This window comes from Dermacentor silvarum, chromosome 1, assembly GCF_013339745.2.
Source record: "Dermacentor silvarum isolate Dsil-2018 chromosome 1, BIME_Dsil_1.4, whole genome shotgun sequence".
Classification (NCBI taxonomy): Eukaryota; Metazoa; Arthropoda; class Arachnida; order Ixodida; family Ixodidae; genus Dermacentor; species Dermacentor silvarum.
The window spans coordinates 419,439,059-419,456,233 of record NC_051154.1 but is presented as its reverse complement, the minus strand read 5'-3'; the positions used below and the strand labels follow the sequence as shown (position 1 = coordinate 419,456,233).

The following is a 17,175-nucleotide window of genomic DNA, read 5'->3' as shown; positions in this document are numbered from 1 at the left end:
AATTCAAGCTTCAGTTTCTGGATTTGTCTGGATTTGTCACTGATCATGTCTGTTGGGCGTAGCACCCTAGGGCCAAGAAACCACTATTAAATTATGCTTCCAGTCACTCCACGGTGATAAAGACTGGGATATCATTCATCGCATTGCAAGCAGCGCTGGAAAAATCATGTTTTCATAAAGTGCAGGATAGCTTTCGGAAGCAGGCTGGAAGATTAAACATCGCTGGGTACCCAGACCACGTGAAAGCCTCAGCTTGTAATAAATTGATACGTGTGATTAAAGAAGCACAAGGCAGCAAGAAGGTGAAAGATGGGCATTATGGTGTACACATGGCCCTTTCAGCTCTAGCTAAGCTGTTGAAGGTCTGCAATTTAGAAAGGCAAATGAAAGAGTGTGCCGGCACGTCACGTAGATATGAGTGCCATATCCAACATAGGGACAAGCTTGTGCCGTGCAAGAAAGGCGTATATTATCCGGCGCCCTTAACGTGTGGTAAAACATATATCGGAGAGAGCGGGAGGTGTATTAACGTGAGATTAAGGGCGCATGAGCGATCGCTTTCCAACAGCCCGGGTTTATATTTGGCGGCGCACTGCCGAGAGTGTGGTTGTAGGCCTGTTTTCAAGGACGCGGAAGTTGTTTCCAGGGAAAGTAGATCCATCGGCCGTAAGATAATAGAGGCTTTACACATTAGGAGGAAGGGAGAGGGGTGCATTAGCCACTCGTCGAATAATGTATGTGACATAGAGTATGCGTACCTATGTTCCACGTGCTACCATTGACTCACGTGGCTTTCCGCGTGTAGGCTGGTTTTTTTTTTTTAGATTTTAGGTGAACGTTTTTCTTGCTACGCTGTTAACGGTGATGGTGACACGTCACCTAGGTTGGACACTATTTAAGGTGGATTACGTGTTTTCAATAAATCAGTTGTTAGTCTGCGCTCCTCTGTATGACTTCTTTCCTCGTGTCCTGCCCACCGCGCAGTTTGTTAAAAAAGATGACTCCGTACCAGCTCACCCAGCTGTCGACTATTCGTGCATACGAAGCTACCGGCACTCGGCGCACTTTGTCCACGTCGCTAATCGTTTTATAGATATGGCGCCAGCGCAACCGCGCCGTAAGCAGCAGCCGCCGAAGTAGAACGCCCCCCCCCCCCCCCTCCGTCACCTCTCATACGTGCCTCGCGCGCGACAAAAAACTCCGCGCTTCCGCCCCCCCCCCCCCCCGCCTTCCTGCCTCACGCGCGCGAAATTGAGCCGCGATCGTCCCTCGCAAGCTTTCATTCGCACATACAGCTTATGTTATCGTGTTTGGACTTTATACGGAACATCACGGCGACGGCGGAAATGCGCTTGGAGTGTCCATATAAATGTTATTGCAGTAAAAGCACTTATCGCAGCATAATCAATGCAGAAGTTGTGGAAATACCGCGCGATTAGTCAGCCGCACCTGACACAGGATACCGTCCCGTGTTTCCGTATGCGCCGAAATATCATGCAGAAGGGAATGAAAGCGCTGTTTAAATGAAACTGGTGCTGCTGACTTTCAAAGCTTATTCCATGTTACCCGCCGCGGTAGCTGCTACGGTGTTGCGCTGCTGAGCTCGAGGTCACGGGTTCGAGGTCACAGTTGTCGATGACGCAATTACAGTATAAGTTTAAATTAAAACAGGAATAACCGCATTTTATCTACTACTCAATTTACTCTATCGGGCGCATGCAGTGACGAAAAAAAAATAAAAAGGTTCGGCAACATGTTATACTCCTGTAACACGCGAAGGCGAAAGCCTGCATGCACACTTGGTAATGCGCCGTCTCGCATCGTTGCGTTCCTGCTTTCGCAGTTCGGCTCGTTTTCGACGCTTAGCTGCGGCATCGCGCCAACGACGTTTCTCTTCGACTTTACGTTGCATCCTCTCAGCTGGGGAAAGCAGCGGTCAAGCGCCTTGCTTCCGCCACTTCGCACGTAGTTTCTCGCTTGGCGAGCATCCTCGGCCGTAGCGCACAACCCGCTAGGCCCCTGGCAAGCGTCCTCCATGCCCGTCTCTCTGGCTCCGTCGCTGGCGTCACGCGACAACTGCCGTCGCGTGAGGCCAGCGACGCAACACCTGTTCTAACAGCGGAGCTGTTTAAGCCGGCCGTAAGTCCGTAACGCGTCGGAAAAAAACATCGCTAAGCGATAAGTCACCTGGGTTGCCTAGGAACCATCTCGCGGAGCAGCGTGTGCTTCGCCTCCTCTCCATGCCGTGCACATGTTGCCTTGACATTGGAAGTTAAGGAGAGGGAAGGAGAGCATGGGTACGGCGCGCGCTATGCTCGGCAGAGAGGAAGAGAAAATGAGACCGAGAGAGAAAGAAATTGTAGCAGCACCAACGAGGCAACGCGCAGAGCTGCTGCCAGCGCCGTCCGCGTTTCCCCGCGTTTGCGCCGAACGCGCGCGGTGTCCAAGGTCGATCCACATAGGTCGCGAAGCTTCGGGCGAAAAGCGGTTCAGAACCAATTGTCACCGACATCAGCAAGGGTGGCTATGGGAGCAGCGATTGAAGCGCGACTATGTTTGGAGGGAATAAACACTGGGAAATAAAAAATCGATTTTTCATTAAAGCGAGACGCATTTATGTTCATTCAACGAAAATACAATTTCTAATCCATTGTATATACGCATGGAGCGCTGGTGTGTGTCTCCCTTCTTGTCTTCCTGTCGTGTTTTTACGCGCTGTTTCCCTTTCGAGACAAAAGCAGATACACCTCTATTTTACTTGATCATTATCAATAAATACCTTTTTTCAGCGCCCACCGTGAGAGCGCGCATTGATAGCGTCGGGCGTTGACGCCGCTATCACCTGCAATGCAATGCAGCTCTTGGAGTGCGTGGAAAGGCGCGCTCGTAAAGTTCACCTGTTACAATACGCCCCCCTCACATGCTGCTTTGTTTTGCATGCCGACGTTTGTCTGAATTAGATGACGCGGGTTGTTTTATTGTTTCTTAACCTGTGCAGTCAAAAGTAGTGAGTTGCAACCGTCAGATACTTGTTTACTTTAGTTGTTTTCGTGCGACAGCACCGGCCGACGGGCTTGGCATTGGACGAAAGGACGAGCACTCTACGCAATCTACGCCCAAAGCGTTCGTCGGCCTCCAAAGAAAGTATGTTCTGTGCAGCGATGCGATTTCGACACCCGTACGGCTGACCTTTTCTTGCATCGCTTTCCGCGCTGAAAGCTCGGAATGCCCATCAAGTCGAATGGCGGGGAATTTGAATACAAAGCTGTAATGGCAGGCCTCTGAAAACAAATTTTGCGCCTATGAAAACAAAATGACGTCACTTCTGTTTTAAGCGGATGTGACGTCAAACTATTTTTTCTTCCGCCGGAAGTGTTCCCTCCTCACACAGATGTCGCTAAGCCCCATGAACCGGTAAAGTCCCTATATAAGAAAAGTACCGCCATCCTTTGATAAACGCCGCTTCTCTCTCCGATTGGACGATGATAGCGCGCGCTTTTCACTTCTTTATATTTTCTTTTTTTCCGCCTCAGAGCCATGTTGAAAGTCCTCTGCGCAGACGCAGTCGCCGGCGGCGGCGGCGGCGGCGCGCGCCCTGCCTGAAAGCTTCAACGTGGACTTTCTAGGTGCGCCACCGTCGACTTGGCTTTCGCAAGCAAAAAGGAAAGAAAAAAGCAAGCGCTTTAGGAGAGGAGGCGGCGGAGGAAAGAGTAGATGGCGGTACTTTTCTTATATAGGGACTTTATGAACCGGCGATAAGCCGCCATGTTTTGAACGTATGGGCTTCTATGGAAGCTTCGCTACCAGGTATGTTTACCTTGCGGTGTCCGTCATAAAGCCCCTATGTATAAAAAGTAGCGCCATTCTTAGATCTTGCCGCCACCGCGCTCGCCCCGGCGTTTTCTCCTCGCCGCCTCCTGTCGCCCCAGCCTCCTCCGCTCCCCCATTGGCCAATCCATGTCACGTGGAAGCACGCGTTGCGCTTTTGTATTTTTTTATTGCGATAGCAATTATATGGACACTCAAAAGCAGATTTCTGCCGTCGGCGTCGCCGTCGCCGTGAGGTTCCGTATGACGTCAATGGAGATGAAATCGTCGCCGCGCGCCGAACGCTGTATGTGCGAGTGAAAGGGCCCGAGGGACGCGCGCTTTCACGGGGAGTGAACGCACGGCGGAGAACAAACGCGCGTTCTGCTCTGTGCTCCCTTAATGGCTGCAGAAGTAGGCGTCTATTTCCTCCTCTACAATCACCATATATGTAGAGCAAACGTGCCTTCTTCCGACGCACGAAAGGCCGTGGGGGGAGGGGGAGGGAGGCGATGTTTAGCTGCGGCACCAAGTGCCTATTTATATCAGAGGCTCCGGCAACACTCACCAACGCCGCACGCATTTTGAGCGAACGCGGGCAAAACGCCGACGGCGTCGACAACAGTTCTGCGTGTTGCCGGTGCTGCTGCATGTCCAAGTTTATACAGCTGATAAAGCTGCTATCATTACTCAGTATAGCTCTCTTCAAATTTGCTATCGCAATTGATGCTTCACCTTTCAGGTGAAACTGCGACAACTTTTTTTTTTCCAGCGCGCTCCGACTGCCATTCTCGGGCCTGTGCGACGAAAGTGCTCTACGCACAAACGGATCAAATGTGTTAGGGACAAGAACTTCGTTGTGATGGCATGCTGCTGCGCCTTAAGTTGCCGCAACCGACAAGGCGAGGGCAAAAGGCTTTTTTTGTTTACCATCCGGCGTGCGCAAACGCTTGCTGCACACTTGATATTTGCGCCGTCTCGCATCGTCGCGTTGCCACTTCCAAAACGGCATTATTAAGACCAGTTACTGACTGACGAAGCAAAATCGCGCCTCAAAAACTTCTCCGCAGGGCGCGATCGAAGTTTTCCTCGGATTTCCTCTGGTAGCGCGTTAGCTGTCGTCTGCCACGGCAAGCCCGACGCAGGCGGCGCCACTGTCGATATCGCGCCTCGATCGCGCTGGTCGCGCCGAGCGCGATAGTGGAACGGAGGAGGAGGGAAGTGGATGGCGCTACTTTTTATATATAGGGGTTTTAGTCCGTGACTGCAGCAGGCGCCTCTGGCGGCGGCTCGGCAGGTTTCGATCAGCCACGCCCGGGCAAGTGTGGAGGCGCAGCTTGGCCGTGACGTCACCGAGGAGATAAAGCTCGGAGCCGCCGCGACGGCGGCAGAACTGGCAGAATTCTCGTCGACTCTGGCGAGTCCATGTACCCTTGACATGGGACGACCAAACAAGATCCGGACACCCGAAGAAGAAGCGGCTTCTTGAAGCGCGTCGCGCGGCCAAACGAGAATCTGCGCGTCGGCGGCGAGCCGATTCGGAATACCGTGCCTAGCAGCACTTAGCATTTCCTAGCAAAACTTAGCCAAGCCTAGTAAAACCTAGAACAAGCTAGGTCGATCACCAGCTCCGCTGTTTACTCTAGCCTTGCACCACTAGTGCAAGCTGCCCACATTTTTTTTTCTGTCTGCGCACGCCTCTCGTTCTCCTCTCCACCCGCCGCTCGCTCGCAGAAGGTCACGTGTTTTTTTTTTTTTTTTTCTGTACCCCTCGACTAGACGCCGCGTTTTTTTTTTTTCGTTTTTTTTTTCATGGCCATCGCGCAACGACCCATTTAAGGCCTTAAAAAGGTGCACCATGTGTCAGACATTCCCGACGTCAGTCACCGACATATCACAATTACAATCAGGCGCGGATCCAGGGGGGATGTCCGGATGTCCTGACCCCCCCCCCCCTCAGATTTCTGTATCACCCCCTCGCTGATAGGAGGATGGCCCTGTCAAAAAAAATATGGCCACCAGCATTCTTCAAAATTATTTTTCGTGAGTACCAGTGGTATCAGCCATGTAGAAGTAAAGGTATCTCGCTCACACGCTTACTTGTACTCCGTAGGGGTGTGGTGTCGTGAATTTGCCGTAGTTAATTTTTCTCATGAATACCTTGGACCTCCTGGCGCCGGCCGTGCCTTACTCGTCCCATCGGTGGCGTCGAATGAACGAGGGGACCGACTTTTGACAAGCACGCCGATGTCCGCGCGAGCGCCTTCGCGCCTGGTCAACTTAGTTCCACATTGGGGTGTCATCGGTTGCCTCATTTGCTGTCATCGGTTCCGCGACCAACCTGCTTAATGAAAGAGATCTCTCGCTGAAGTGTTCATATATAAATAATAACAACTAACAGCTAAACTAAGAACTACGCATAGGCAACTTTTTTTTTTAACTGTAGCACTCATTGTGATCACAGTTACACGTTGACAATATCCAGTACGAGCACAGTACCGTTCGTACGCTACAAGTTTTTCATTGTAACTTCGCAGTTTTATTGTCGTACATTAAGCATAGGAGGCTCAAAGCCACCGGATCCGTTTATCTGAGTGGGCATTCTCGCGGAGCGGGGCGAAGCCTCGAGCAGCGGCTGCGAAGTGGGGGAGCGTGACGTCAGCGGCCAACGCCAGTGCGCGGGCCTACGATGGCGTCGCGTGGTTAGAGAAACGGGAGCAGATGCGCGCCTTGGCTAAAAGGATGACGTCGCGTGGGAAACAAAACTTGAAGACGCTGGCTCGCGCTCACGGCTACTACGCCGCATCGTTCTTCTTGTATGTGGCGTCGTGAGTCTTCATACGCGGTGATTCGCATATCGTAAACAACCAGCGTAGTGGTTGCCGCGTTGAAACGAAGGTGTCTCAGCCGAACACAAAGAATCTTCTTAAGGAAATCAAGGTGTCCCAACAGAACTCCAAAGACGGACCCGTGGTTACGCATGGATAACGAACCCGCGAGAGACCATCCAAAATTTTATTTTAAGAAACAATACAGGCTGATATACCGGGTGTTCAAAATTAAGCTTTATGGTTTTCTTAAAATTAGGCACTGGGAGGCACGTGAAGCCCACCTGCGCAAATAATTTTTGTGGCCAGGAGGACACAAAGTGAGATAATTATCGCTGTCAGCAACCGAATTAACTAAAATTGAATAATTAACTTTTTATTGACTGCAGTAAGTGTGTATGTTTGTATTCAAAAGTTAGAGGCAGTCGTGTTTCTGCACAGTTTCACTTGGAAGAATTCTTCTAGAATGTCTATGCTCCGAGATATCCAACTCCAAATTTTAATTGTCGTTCGCATGATTACGCATGCAAGAAAGTGAGGATCGGCGCAAAGCTCCTCCCTGATGTGACGCGGCTGTTGGGTGCAGCGTTTAGTCTGACAAGGCGGCGGAGGCATTGGCAAAAATAATAACTGCCCCCCTTCCCCTCAAGGCTGGCGAAATAAAAATAAAAAATCGAAGAACCCGTAACCGCTGTCGTAACACGCGACCGCGCAGCCTGTAAAGGTGGCGGCACCTGCCATGCCGAGATAATGGCGCGAGCGGAGAAGCCGGAGGGCAGTGCGCGCGCGTAATGGTGGCTAGACGACCGGGCATGGTCCTTGTTTGGGCTACGCAAATAAAGTGACTGTTGATTTCCAAGTATTGTAAGTTTTATTGAAATCAAAAGCAACAACTGCACCATCAACAGCAGAAACCTTTTTTAGCTATGCTAACGAATATTTCATACTGCCGCTTTAACTTTGGTGTTGTCATGCACAAATCTCATGACAACACTTCACCCATCAAGATGTCAATGCCCTAAAAATGTTCAAAATGCCTCCCTTCCAAGCAACGCAAAGCATAAACCGCTCTCGCGTCGAGTCGATAACTCTGCGCAGTACAATAGAAATTTGGAGTCGGATATCTCGGAGCACGAACACGCTAGAATTCTTCCGACTGATACTGTGTAGAAACACGACTGCCTCTAAGTTTTCAGTACAAACATACCCACTTACTGCAGTCAACAAAAATAATTGTTCAATTTTAGTTAATTGGGCTGCTCACAGCGATAATTATCATCTCACTTTGTGCCCCCCTGGCCACATAACTTATTTGCACAGGTGGTCTTCGCGTGCCTCCCAGTGCCTAATTTTAAGAAAACCACAAAGCTTAGTTTTGAACAGCCTGTATTATCAGGCACAGCCGCCAAGCACATGGCTGTATTGGGTAACGTCCTTTTCCTATAAGCTCGGAGAAACCGATACCTGGCTTCGCTATAGGGCTTCTTCCTCTTTCTGGGGTTTTATGTGCCAAAACTAGTTCTGATTATGAGGCACGCCGTAGTGGAATACTTTGGATTAACTTTGACCACCTGGGGTTCTTTAACGTGCACTGCAACGCAATCACACGGGCGTTTTTGCATTTCGCCTACATCGAAATGCGGCCGCCGCGGCCGGGATGCGACCGCGCGATCTCATGCTCAGCAGAGCAACGCCTGAACTGACTAAGCCACCACGGCGGGCTACAGGTGTTGCTCTAGCCGTATAAAACGCGGGTTTATCGTGAGCAGAAACGGTGAATTTCGGTAAATTATAAAGGCTACTATCATCATCATCATCATTGACAGAGGCTGACCCCCCCCTCAGAAAAAACCTGGATCCGCCCCTGATTACAATGCGCTCCCGGCTGTCATGGCGCCGCTTCTTGGTCTTTTCGCACACACATGCAAGGCTTGGCGAATGGATAAAAGCACATATGTGCACAATGTATGCGAAAAGTATAGCCTCGCAAAGAAAAAGCAGAATGGCAGCCAGCATTCGGCTGTCGCTGTGCACCGCTGCATCGGCTGAACGCGCACCCAGCGGCCCCTAAGAGGGGCGCCTTGTATCATTGCCATTTTCTGCAGCTCCGGCCCATCACACTACCCCTTCTAGCCACCATAGTACAGCTAACGACGATGGGTCTTTGAGTCTATGCAACGTTAATCTCATGCAATGTTGATCCACCATAAAGGACACAAGTATATTCTCATGCACTGCACCGCTCACAAGGATGCATAGAAAGGCAGGGAGGTTAATCAGAGGTAGTTCCGGTTGGCTACCCTGCAAGGGGGGGGGGGGGGTGAATAGGAGTACGGGGACATAAAGAGAAAGATAGCGGAAGGGACAGAAAGAGAGAAGAGCACAAACAAACCACGTACACTAGAGAGTGGTAGGAGGCGGCGTTCTTAAAGTATATCGTGAAGGCCCGGAGACCGCAGGAACCTTAGCAACGCGAGTATAAGGCCTTCAGCGCGGATGTTCTTTCGGAGATTCCAAGAAGACTCTACCACCATTCGGAATCCCCGCCATGGGTTGCAACCTATAGTGCCAAGCTTGAGCAAAGTCATGGTATATAGTAAAAACGTCGGAGCCATGCCGCGACATCTCGCGCACTCTCGTCCCAAGAAGCGCCTTGTTCTGCCTCGGCGTCTTGGCGCGTGCCATCACTGAACTCCTCACTTCTGATTGGTCCTCCTCCTCGCGGCTGCCACATCTCGGACATGGCAGGCCGTGCCTTAAACAATACGCCACTTATCGGAATAAAACCGGCCCGTTGAATGCAACTGTGCGCACCAGTGCGATCTCGGAGTTCACCTTTTTTCGTCGAAACTGCTCGGCCACGACTCATCTGCGGTCTACGTGTTTTTATTGAAAGTGTTATGAAGGTTGTGTTATAAAGATAGCGATTCTCGAACAACGTCGTTTCAAGGTACGCTGCTGCAACTGAAAGCAGAACCTTGGAATCTGTACCGTATTTAATTAGCAAATCATTTTTCTCCTCGAAAAGAGGATGGCCAAATCAAACGAGTCACACTGAATTGGCGTGAGGGATAGCGTGAGCGCTCTATTCCTGTAGAAAAAGAGAACATTTTTTCTACTAATGAAAAAAAAAAGGACTTTATCGCATTTTGGAACGTAAATTAGCTCCCGTGACTACAGTATTTTTTGCCGCTGCGACAGAAATGTTCTGCATAGCTTCTCTATTTTCTCGAAGTGACCGCAGCGCCTGTCGTAGGTAGTCGATTTCTTACAGGCCGTTTCTATTGGGGCTACAACAGCTGCCCAAATGACGGCAGGCTTACGGAAGGAATGACTGCAACCAACACTCTCTTCTGTCGTCGTTCCTTAACTATCTGTGAATGCGCAAAGAAAATACCACGCACTGTTGGAATAAATAATAAGCCACGAATTTTAATACATAATCAGCATAAATTTGCTCAGGACGCCTCGCTATCTATGTGTGTCTGCCTCAATAACATATGTATATAGCAGTGCACTGTTTGCCCGCAATGACACGATTTTATAAGTTTGCTTAGGCACATGAAGATATAACCTTGCATCTTTATATATGTGACCACTGTTGCTATTCAATTTTACGACACTTTGTTGCAGAAATCTAACGCTCCCGGGATGCTTCAGCGCCCATGGCAACGAGCTGTCCAGTAAAGTAGAATGCATACCTTCCCAATTTCAAATTACGGCCTGCCTGCGATGCAGTGTCCCACCAAGGGATCCCGAAAGCGGTGCAATGATCGAGAGGTTCGGTTGTCGCTCGTTCCGCGCTCCTCTCCAGCACTGCGGCTGGAAGAATGCTTCGCATGCCTGGCAGACCACATGTGGCAATGCTTCGCATTGAAAAGAAGAAAAAAATGATGACAGAGTTTATTCGCCAGAAAGGCGATTCAGATATCAGATTATTAGACAGCTGCACGGAGTAAGAATAGTAGTATAAGCTTGTAAACATTCGCTTACTTATTAAATTAACAAGCATGGTGTCACGCGCACACAGGCTAACAAGAACACATCTCACTGGATGACCGCGGACACTCGCTGTCAGAACGCTGGTGTGAGGAAGCGCGGCCGCAGCAGCGAGCGAATAGCCCTTCGTGCTGCCTCTGGCTTCAGCGCGAACTAAGCGGCGAGAACACAGCGCAAACGAAGCCATCGGTGCACCTAGACCCTGTACCCACCACAAGTCGCTTTCAAGATAGGGCGGCCGCGCCACGCGCAGCCGTCGCCGGAATAGAACGCCCCTTGCGCGCGACGGAAGACAGCGCGCTTGCTCCCTTCCTTCCTCGTGCTCGAGATCGACCGGCCATCCTTCTCGGCTCACCCTCGCATGCTTTCACTCACACCCACAGCATACGGCGCGCACTTGGGCTTTACGCGGAACATCACGCCGACGGCTAGAATCGCCTTGGGAGTCCATATAATTGATATCGCAATAAAGTCAACCAATTTACTGATACCGGCAATATTCATTAGAAATGAGCAAATGAGAAGTTCGCTGTGCCATACTTAGCCACGCCAGCCTTTTTTAGGCTCTTAAACGTAGGAACTTTCCTCCGTGACTTTCCTTTCGCGTTAAGGAAAAGAAATTAAAATGAACCGGTTACTCGCGCCGTTAGTAGTACGACTAAAGCGCACGTCACGTCGTCCGGCACGAACTGAATATGCTGTTCACAAATGTTTCTCGGTGACCGAGCGCAAATGAACATTGTGGATTGTTTCCTCGTAACTTCGGCCAGCGTCAGTCTTCTCATGCCCACAGATATATAGTGAACGCACAGCAGGCCACTTGCTGCCTGTCCTATTAATAGTGCCGGCGGTCGTTTCAATAAGGAAACGTTCCAACAGCAGCCGAGACGATGCGTCCTTTGCCTTCCACAAACGTTGGTGCATTGTCTCCTGTGCCGTCCAGCAAGTGACCGGCGTCGTGAATAATGTGCTGACCGTGCTCATTCTTATTTTTAGAGCAGGAAATACATCAAGCAGCACCAAAGGGACATCTCAAAAAGAAAATAATCGCTAAACGCTCTTGTTGGCCGCCATTAGAGCAAAAGAAGAGAACTGCTGAATTATTCCTCGTTCTGGCACAGCACATTTCATGCCTACGTTATATCTTGGCATGAACAGTTTTCGGCTGACGCTTGCCCGCCGTGGTGGGCTAGCGTCAATAACTGGCTTCTTAGGTGCTTGATATTCGCACAGAAAGGAACATCGAATAGTGAAACATTCAATCCAATGCGAATCGAACAGCAAGGACCATTTGATTTTTATTTAATATTTCCAACATTCCCACAACCCTCCTTATTACTGGCAGCAAACAGCGCGAAAAAACACGGGGATGAAAAGCAACCATACGGGACAAGCGCTGGTTACGTTTCGTCCCCCACGCTTAAAAAACAAAAAATTTGCACGCTTTGATGCTTACATTGTCCCACAACAATAATCTTGCCTGCGTTCCCTTTCTTTAACGCTGCGAGCCCGGTACTTCCAGGTCCCGAATGGCCTGCGCGTTATCGGCGTGGCATAGCATTCTCGACAGGAAAGCAGCGAGCGCGGAGTTCTCAGCAAAGGAAACGCAAAAGACAGATGACGATTATCGTTGTGGGACAAGATAAGCCCCAAAGGGTGCAAGCTTTTTTATGAGTGCCGTGTTCTTTCGCGCTGTTAACTGTCAGTGTGAATCACCAACCAGCCCAGGTAATCTACTTATTAGCGCTGAAATCCGCATAAATGCATTGGATCCAGACTGAAGAGCAGTTTGGGTTGTTCCATCCTAGTATTGGGTTGTTTCAACGCGTTTTCCTAAACATCTGGGGATATCTTGCAGATGAGGATGTGTGCCGTTAGATGGCGTTGACCTGATGTAGTCACTGCTGAGGGGTCCTTCAACATTTGGAAGAAACGCAATTTTTCGAAAATACGATGCGCTGTTTCTACGAGTTCAACAAGGCAGTTCCACTGAAGTGACGGAATAGTTGGAGAATGTTATGCAGCTCGAATGCATGTGCAATCACACTTAGGGCATGTAACATCCTTGTGCCTGTGTGCTGCGAGATTCTTCGCGTGATTGCTTACATTGTCCCACAACAATAATCATCTGTCTTGCCTGCGTTCCCTTTCTTTAACGCTGCGAGCCCGGTACTTCCAGGTCACGAATGGCCTGCGCGTTATCGGTCACTTGTCAGTGTTTATCAATGAGCAGCTTCTACGGAGTGTAATGTGGTGTCAGCACATTTTAAACGCCTTGGGAAGTGTTTCTGTATGAAAGAGAAAAAGCGGGTTCTTCTCGGCTATCGCTATTGTATTTTGTTCGCTTTATAAAACCAAGTCTCGTAGTTCTTTATTTTTTTTCGCAGAATAGAAACCTATTGCGACATCTTGCCATGCAGCACATGCCGTGAAACGCGAGTGTCCGTGATTCTTTAGTGATTTTGCGAGTGAAAATTCTTGTGGGAACATTATCAATTTTCGTTTTTTTTTATTTCAAGGAAGTTTTGATTGAAGCTCGCAGTTTACAGTTGACTCAATTGAGAACAGAATTTTTCCACAATGCGCGCCCTCCATTATTGAAGTCGATATACTTTAATTGCTTCTAACTCATCAGATTGGAAAAGTATAGCCCATGCACGTCCACTAGCTCACGAAGTCAGTGCGCCTTTTAATTCCACTTTTTTTAAAATTTGTGGTAATAAGTATGTATGACTGCAAACTAAACTTCGAGGTCCGCAAAGACAAAATCAAGCTTTTCGAGCACTGCACAATCCGACCCTATAGTTATGCTCGTGATCATTCTTCAGTGAGCTGTGTGGTAACCTGTACTAGATCGCGACTAAAAATCTTGGTGCATCACGAAATTATATTACTGACACTGCGTGAAGAATAGTGCTTCACTCTTGATGTTGGTGATGACTGCGAGTGAATTCCCCTTGGAAACGAGGCTTTGGCATGTGTAATACTCCACCATTTATGTTCGCATGTAACTTTAATGTATTTAGGTATGTCTTGTTGCTGTCTTTAATGTGTGCTAACACTGGTATTGCATCGAACGTAGCGGCAAAACATGGTTGAGACACCAGCGCGTGTAACGGTGAGGTCGCGTAACGACCGTCGCCGCAATAAGTTGGTTGCTGTGTCGCAAATGCTCATGGTAACAATTAGGACGTTCCTTTTATGCCTTTCATCACTAGGGAACATTTGAAATGAACATTCTAGCCAGACATTCCCCGTTAACGTCGCATGGCCCGCAGCCATTGTTGTCGGTGCATTCCAAAAGCGAGACAAAGTGCGCGCTCTCAAAGTGATCCAATGTCTTGTGCGCAAGCTCGGTGCCAGCGCAAGGACCAGAACGTGTGCCGCAAGGACAACGGGCTGTTCGAGCACGAGCAGTACTGCGACTACTACTACGAGTGCGAGGACGGAGTACCCACGCTGCAGCTGTGTCCCAACGGCCTGGCCTTCTCGGGCAAGAACCGCGGCCTCCTCAACAACTGCGACTACCCGCACAGAGTGGGCTGCCCCGACGACGACGGGCGCGTGATGGGCCAGAGTCCCCAAAGCAGCGAGAACTGCCACTGGCAGTATGGTGTGTTCGCGCACCAGACGAGCTGCACCCGCTACTGGCAGTGCTGGAACGGCACGGCCACCATCCAGCAGTGCCCCTTCTCGCTACTCTACAACGACGTGATGCACGCCTGCGACTGGCCAGACAACGTGCCCGACTGCCAGAAGCACCCCATCTGCAAGGACAACCCCAACGGCCACATCCCCATCGAGAAGAGCTGCGTCCGCTACTGGCTCTGCGTGGGCGGATACCCGCGGCTGCAGCGCTGTCCCGCGGGGCTTGCCTTCAGCCCGACCGCGCTGCGCTGCGAGCTCACCGACAACATACCCGGATGGTGAGCATACCTGGCCGCTTGTCGGCATCACACGTGTGCTTGACGTGTTTGCATGCAGTGAACTGCCGCCGACCACGCCGCAACCTGAGGAGGCTGAAGAGCGACCCCAGCAGCAGAGGCCTCGGCCACAACAGCAGGCCGCCAGACCGGCCCCGCCACAGGTACGCACTCGTCGTGTATTACTTTCGCCCCCCGATTAGAACTCGTTCGCAGCACTGCTGCAGTAGACCCATCGTCTAGAATTTCCATCTCTCGCATTCCCCGTGTTTTTCCTCTGTTGCTGGCTGACACTTACAGACCCAAAACACAGTTTTCAAGCTTACGCACCGCACTCCATACTGAGCTTATCTCGCAAACTTAATGTGCTTCGAGAAAGACCCGGGCAGAAAAATCTGATCTCACTTTTCGGATGCCGAGAGCTTTGAAGTAGACGGCGAAGACCGGCGCCATGATTACATATGAGTGTGGGTGAGAGCTGGAGCCAACAAGGTGAGAGCTGGCTCCAGCTCTCACCCACACTCATATGTAATCATGGCGCCGGTCTTCGCCGTCTACTTCAACGTACCACAGGGGGCGCGAGTGCTTCACGAAAACTGTTACAGAAGTTTCGTAGATTTTTGTTGTGACGCGCGTCAGCAGTTTAAACTTCCGGCGGCTTGGAGCAACGCAAGTTCAAAGCTCGCGCCATCTGCTCGATAGGTGCGGCATATACTCGAAAAGGCTCATGGGAGGCGTTGTCGTCCGCTCGGCGCTCCCGGTTCAACGGTTCCGGCGCCCCATTCTCCGTTGTCGGGGCCGGTTGTCGCGCTTGCTCGCTGTGCATCGCAAGATATCACCCATATTGATGATTTCTAGACCCTGTGGTGTCGATGTCTGACCAGGAAATCTGGGCACTTATTTAAAACAATACTAATGCTTAAGCATTCTAGGACGACTTCCCTCGGAAATCCGTCCGTCTGTCTGTAACGCGTGACACTATGCGCGTGACATAATATGGGGTCCTATGGGGGCATATACGACACTTTTTTTATCTGCAGCAAATTTTAAAAATTGCCTATGGCAGACAGCACAATTCTAACCGTTGAGTTCGATGAGACGGCTTCTACGAGAATCAAAATAACTAAATTACACTAATTACCTTTTTATTTATTACTTTACCACACATATTTCTGCCTACGAATTGCAGCTGATGAAAAGCAAGCCATATCTACTTGGAACGAATTCTCAGAATGGCACCGGTTTCGAGATATGTACCGCCAAACTTGCGATAAAATGCACTTTTGTACCACTTACTTTTTTGTCAAAACGCTGTTTTATGTATTAAAGCACGCAAGTAACTGAAACCAATGCATTTCATCGGACATTTTAAAATTATTACGACACTGGTGTAGTCTTGATAATACGTTCCAAGTGGATACGCCTTGCGAACTCACCGGCTATAAATCGTACATTGCAATATGTGCCGTAAAGTAATTATTAAAAAAGGTAATTAATTTAATCACATTACATATCCAATTAAGAATTTCGATTACACTTAATGTAATGGCCGCCTCATCGTGTAATTTAGCTCAAGGGTAAGAACTGTGCTATCTGCGACAGTCAATTCTATTTTTTAATATGGTGCAGCTAAAAAACACCTGGTATATGGGAATGCCTTATGACTACGTATAACTACTGAGATTTACGATTATGACTACGTATATACAGTGTTTTTTTTTAAGACAATACAGATTTTTTTATAAAAAGCTCCGACCGTGAGACACCTGTCGTCTTCGCATACGAGCTCTACGGTGAGGCGGAAATACTTTGCCGCTGCTTAAGTTACTCTGAGAAGACTATCAAAAAAATTGAGTTAACCTTTTTATTATTAACTTGAGGGCAGCTGCTTCTACGGAAAACTTGCAGGGCGGCGTCAAAATTTATGGCGCACCCATTTTTCAGAATTCCAGAATTGCGGTGTAACGATGCCACCCGCATAGGTGGCGTCTATGTTTTTGTTATATTTTATTGTTGAGTAAAGCCAGTGATAACACGTTGAAGTAGGAAAATTGCACGCGATTTGAGAAATTGAAGGCCAAATCCAGGCAATATGTCCTGCGCCGATCGATAACGTTTAACATTTGTTAGCCGGTGGAAAGCGGCCACCGGTGAAAGATAAACATGTATACGTGTCAATAGCAATGCAGATTTTGTCTCCTTGCCTGACCCCTTTCTTGATAGGTAACTTTCTACTTTTCTTGTGGAGACCCAAGGTAGCTGTGGAATCCTTGTAGATATTTGCCAAGATATTCAGGTATGCCTCCTGTACTCCTTTACTACGCAGTGCCTCAATGACTGCTTGTGTCTCTACTGAATCAAGTGCCTTTTCATAATCTATGAAAGCCATATAGAGGGTTTTATTGTACTCTGCAGATTTCTCGATTACCTGTATGATGACATGTATGTGATCCATTGTAGAATATCCCTTCCTGAAGCCAGCCTGTTCTCTTGGTTGGCTGAAGTCAAGTGTTGCCCTGATTCTATTTGAAATTACCTTGGTGAATATTTTATACAATACTGAGGAGCAAGCTAATGGATCTACAATTCTGCAATTCTTTAACGTCTCCCTTCTTATG

The 17,175-nt window shown here is 49.2% G+C and overlaps 1 protein-coding gene across 1 annotated transcript in view; it reads left to right on the top strand.

Moving 5' to 3' along the window:
• The window catches only part of LOC119437612 (protein obstructor-E), a 46,652-nt gene that overhangs the window by 20,008 nt on the left and 9,469 nt on the right, over window positions 1–17,175 (top strand). Inside the window, exons 2-3 of the mRNA XM_037704611.2 lie at window positions 13,987–14,560; window positions 14,619–14,721. Of these exons, the coding sequence (XP_037560539.1) occupies window positions 13,987–14,560; window positions 14,619–14,721 (677 nt within the window). The remainder of the gene's footprint in view (window positions 1–13,986; window positions 14,561–14,618; window positions 14,722–17,175) is intronic.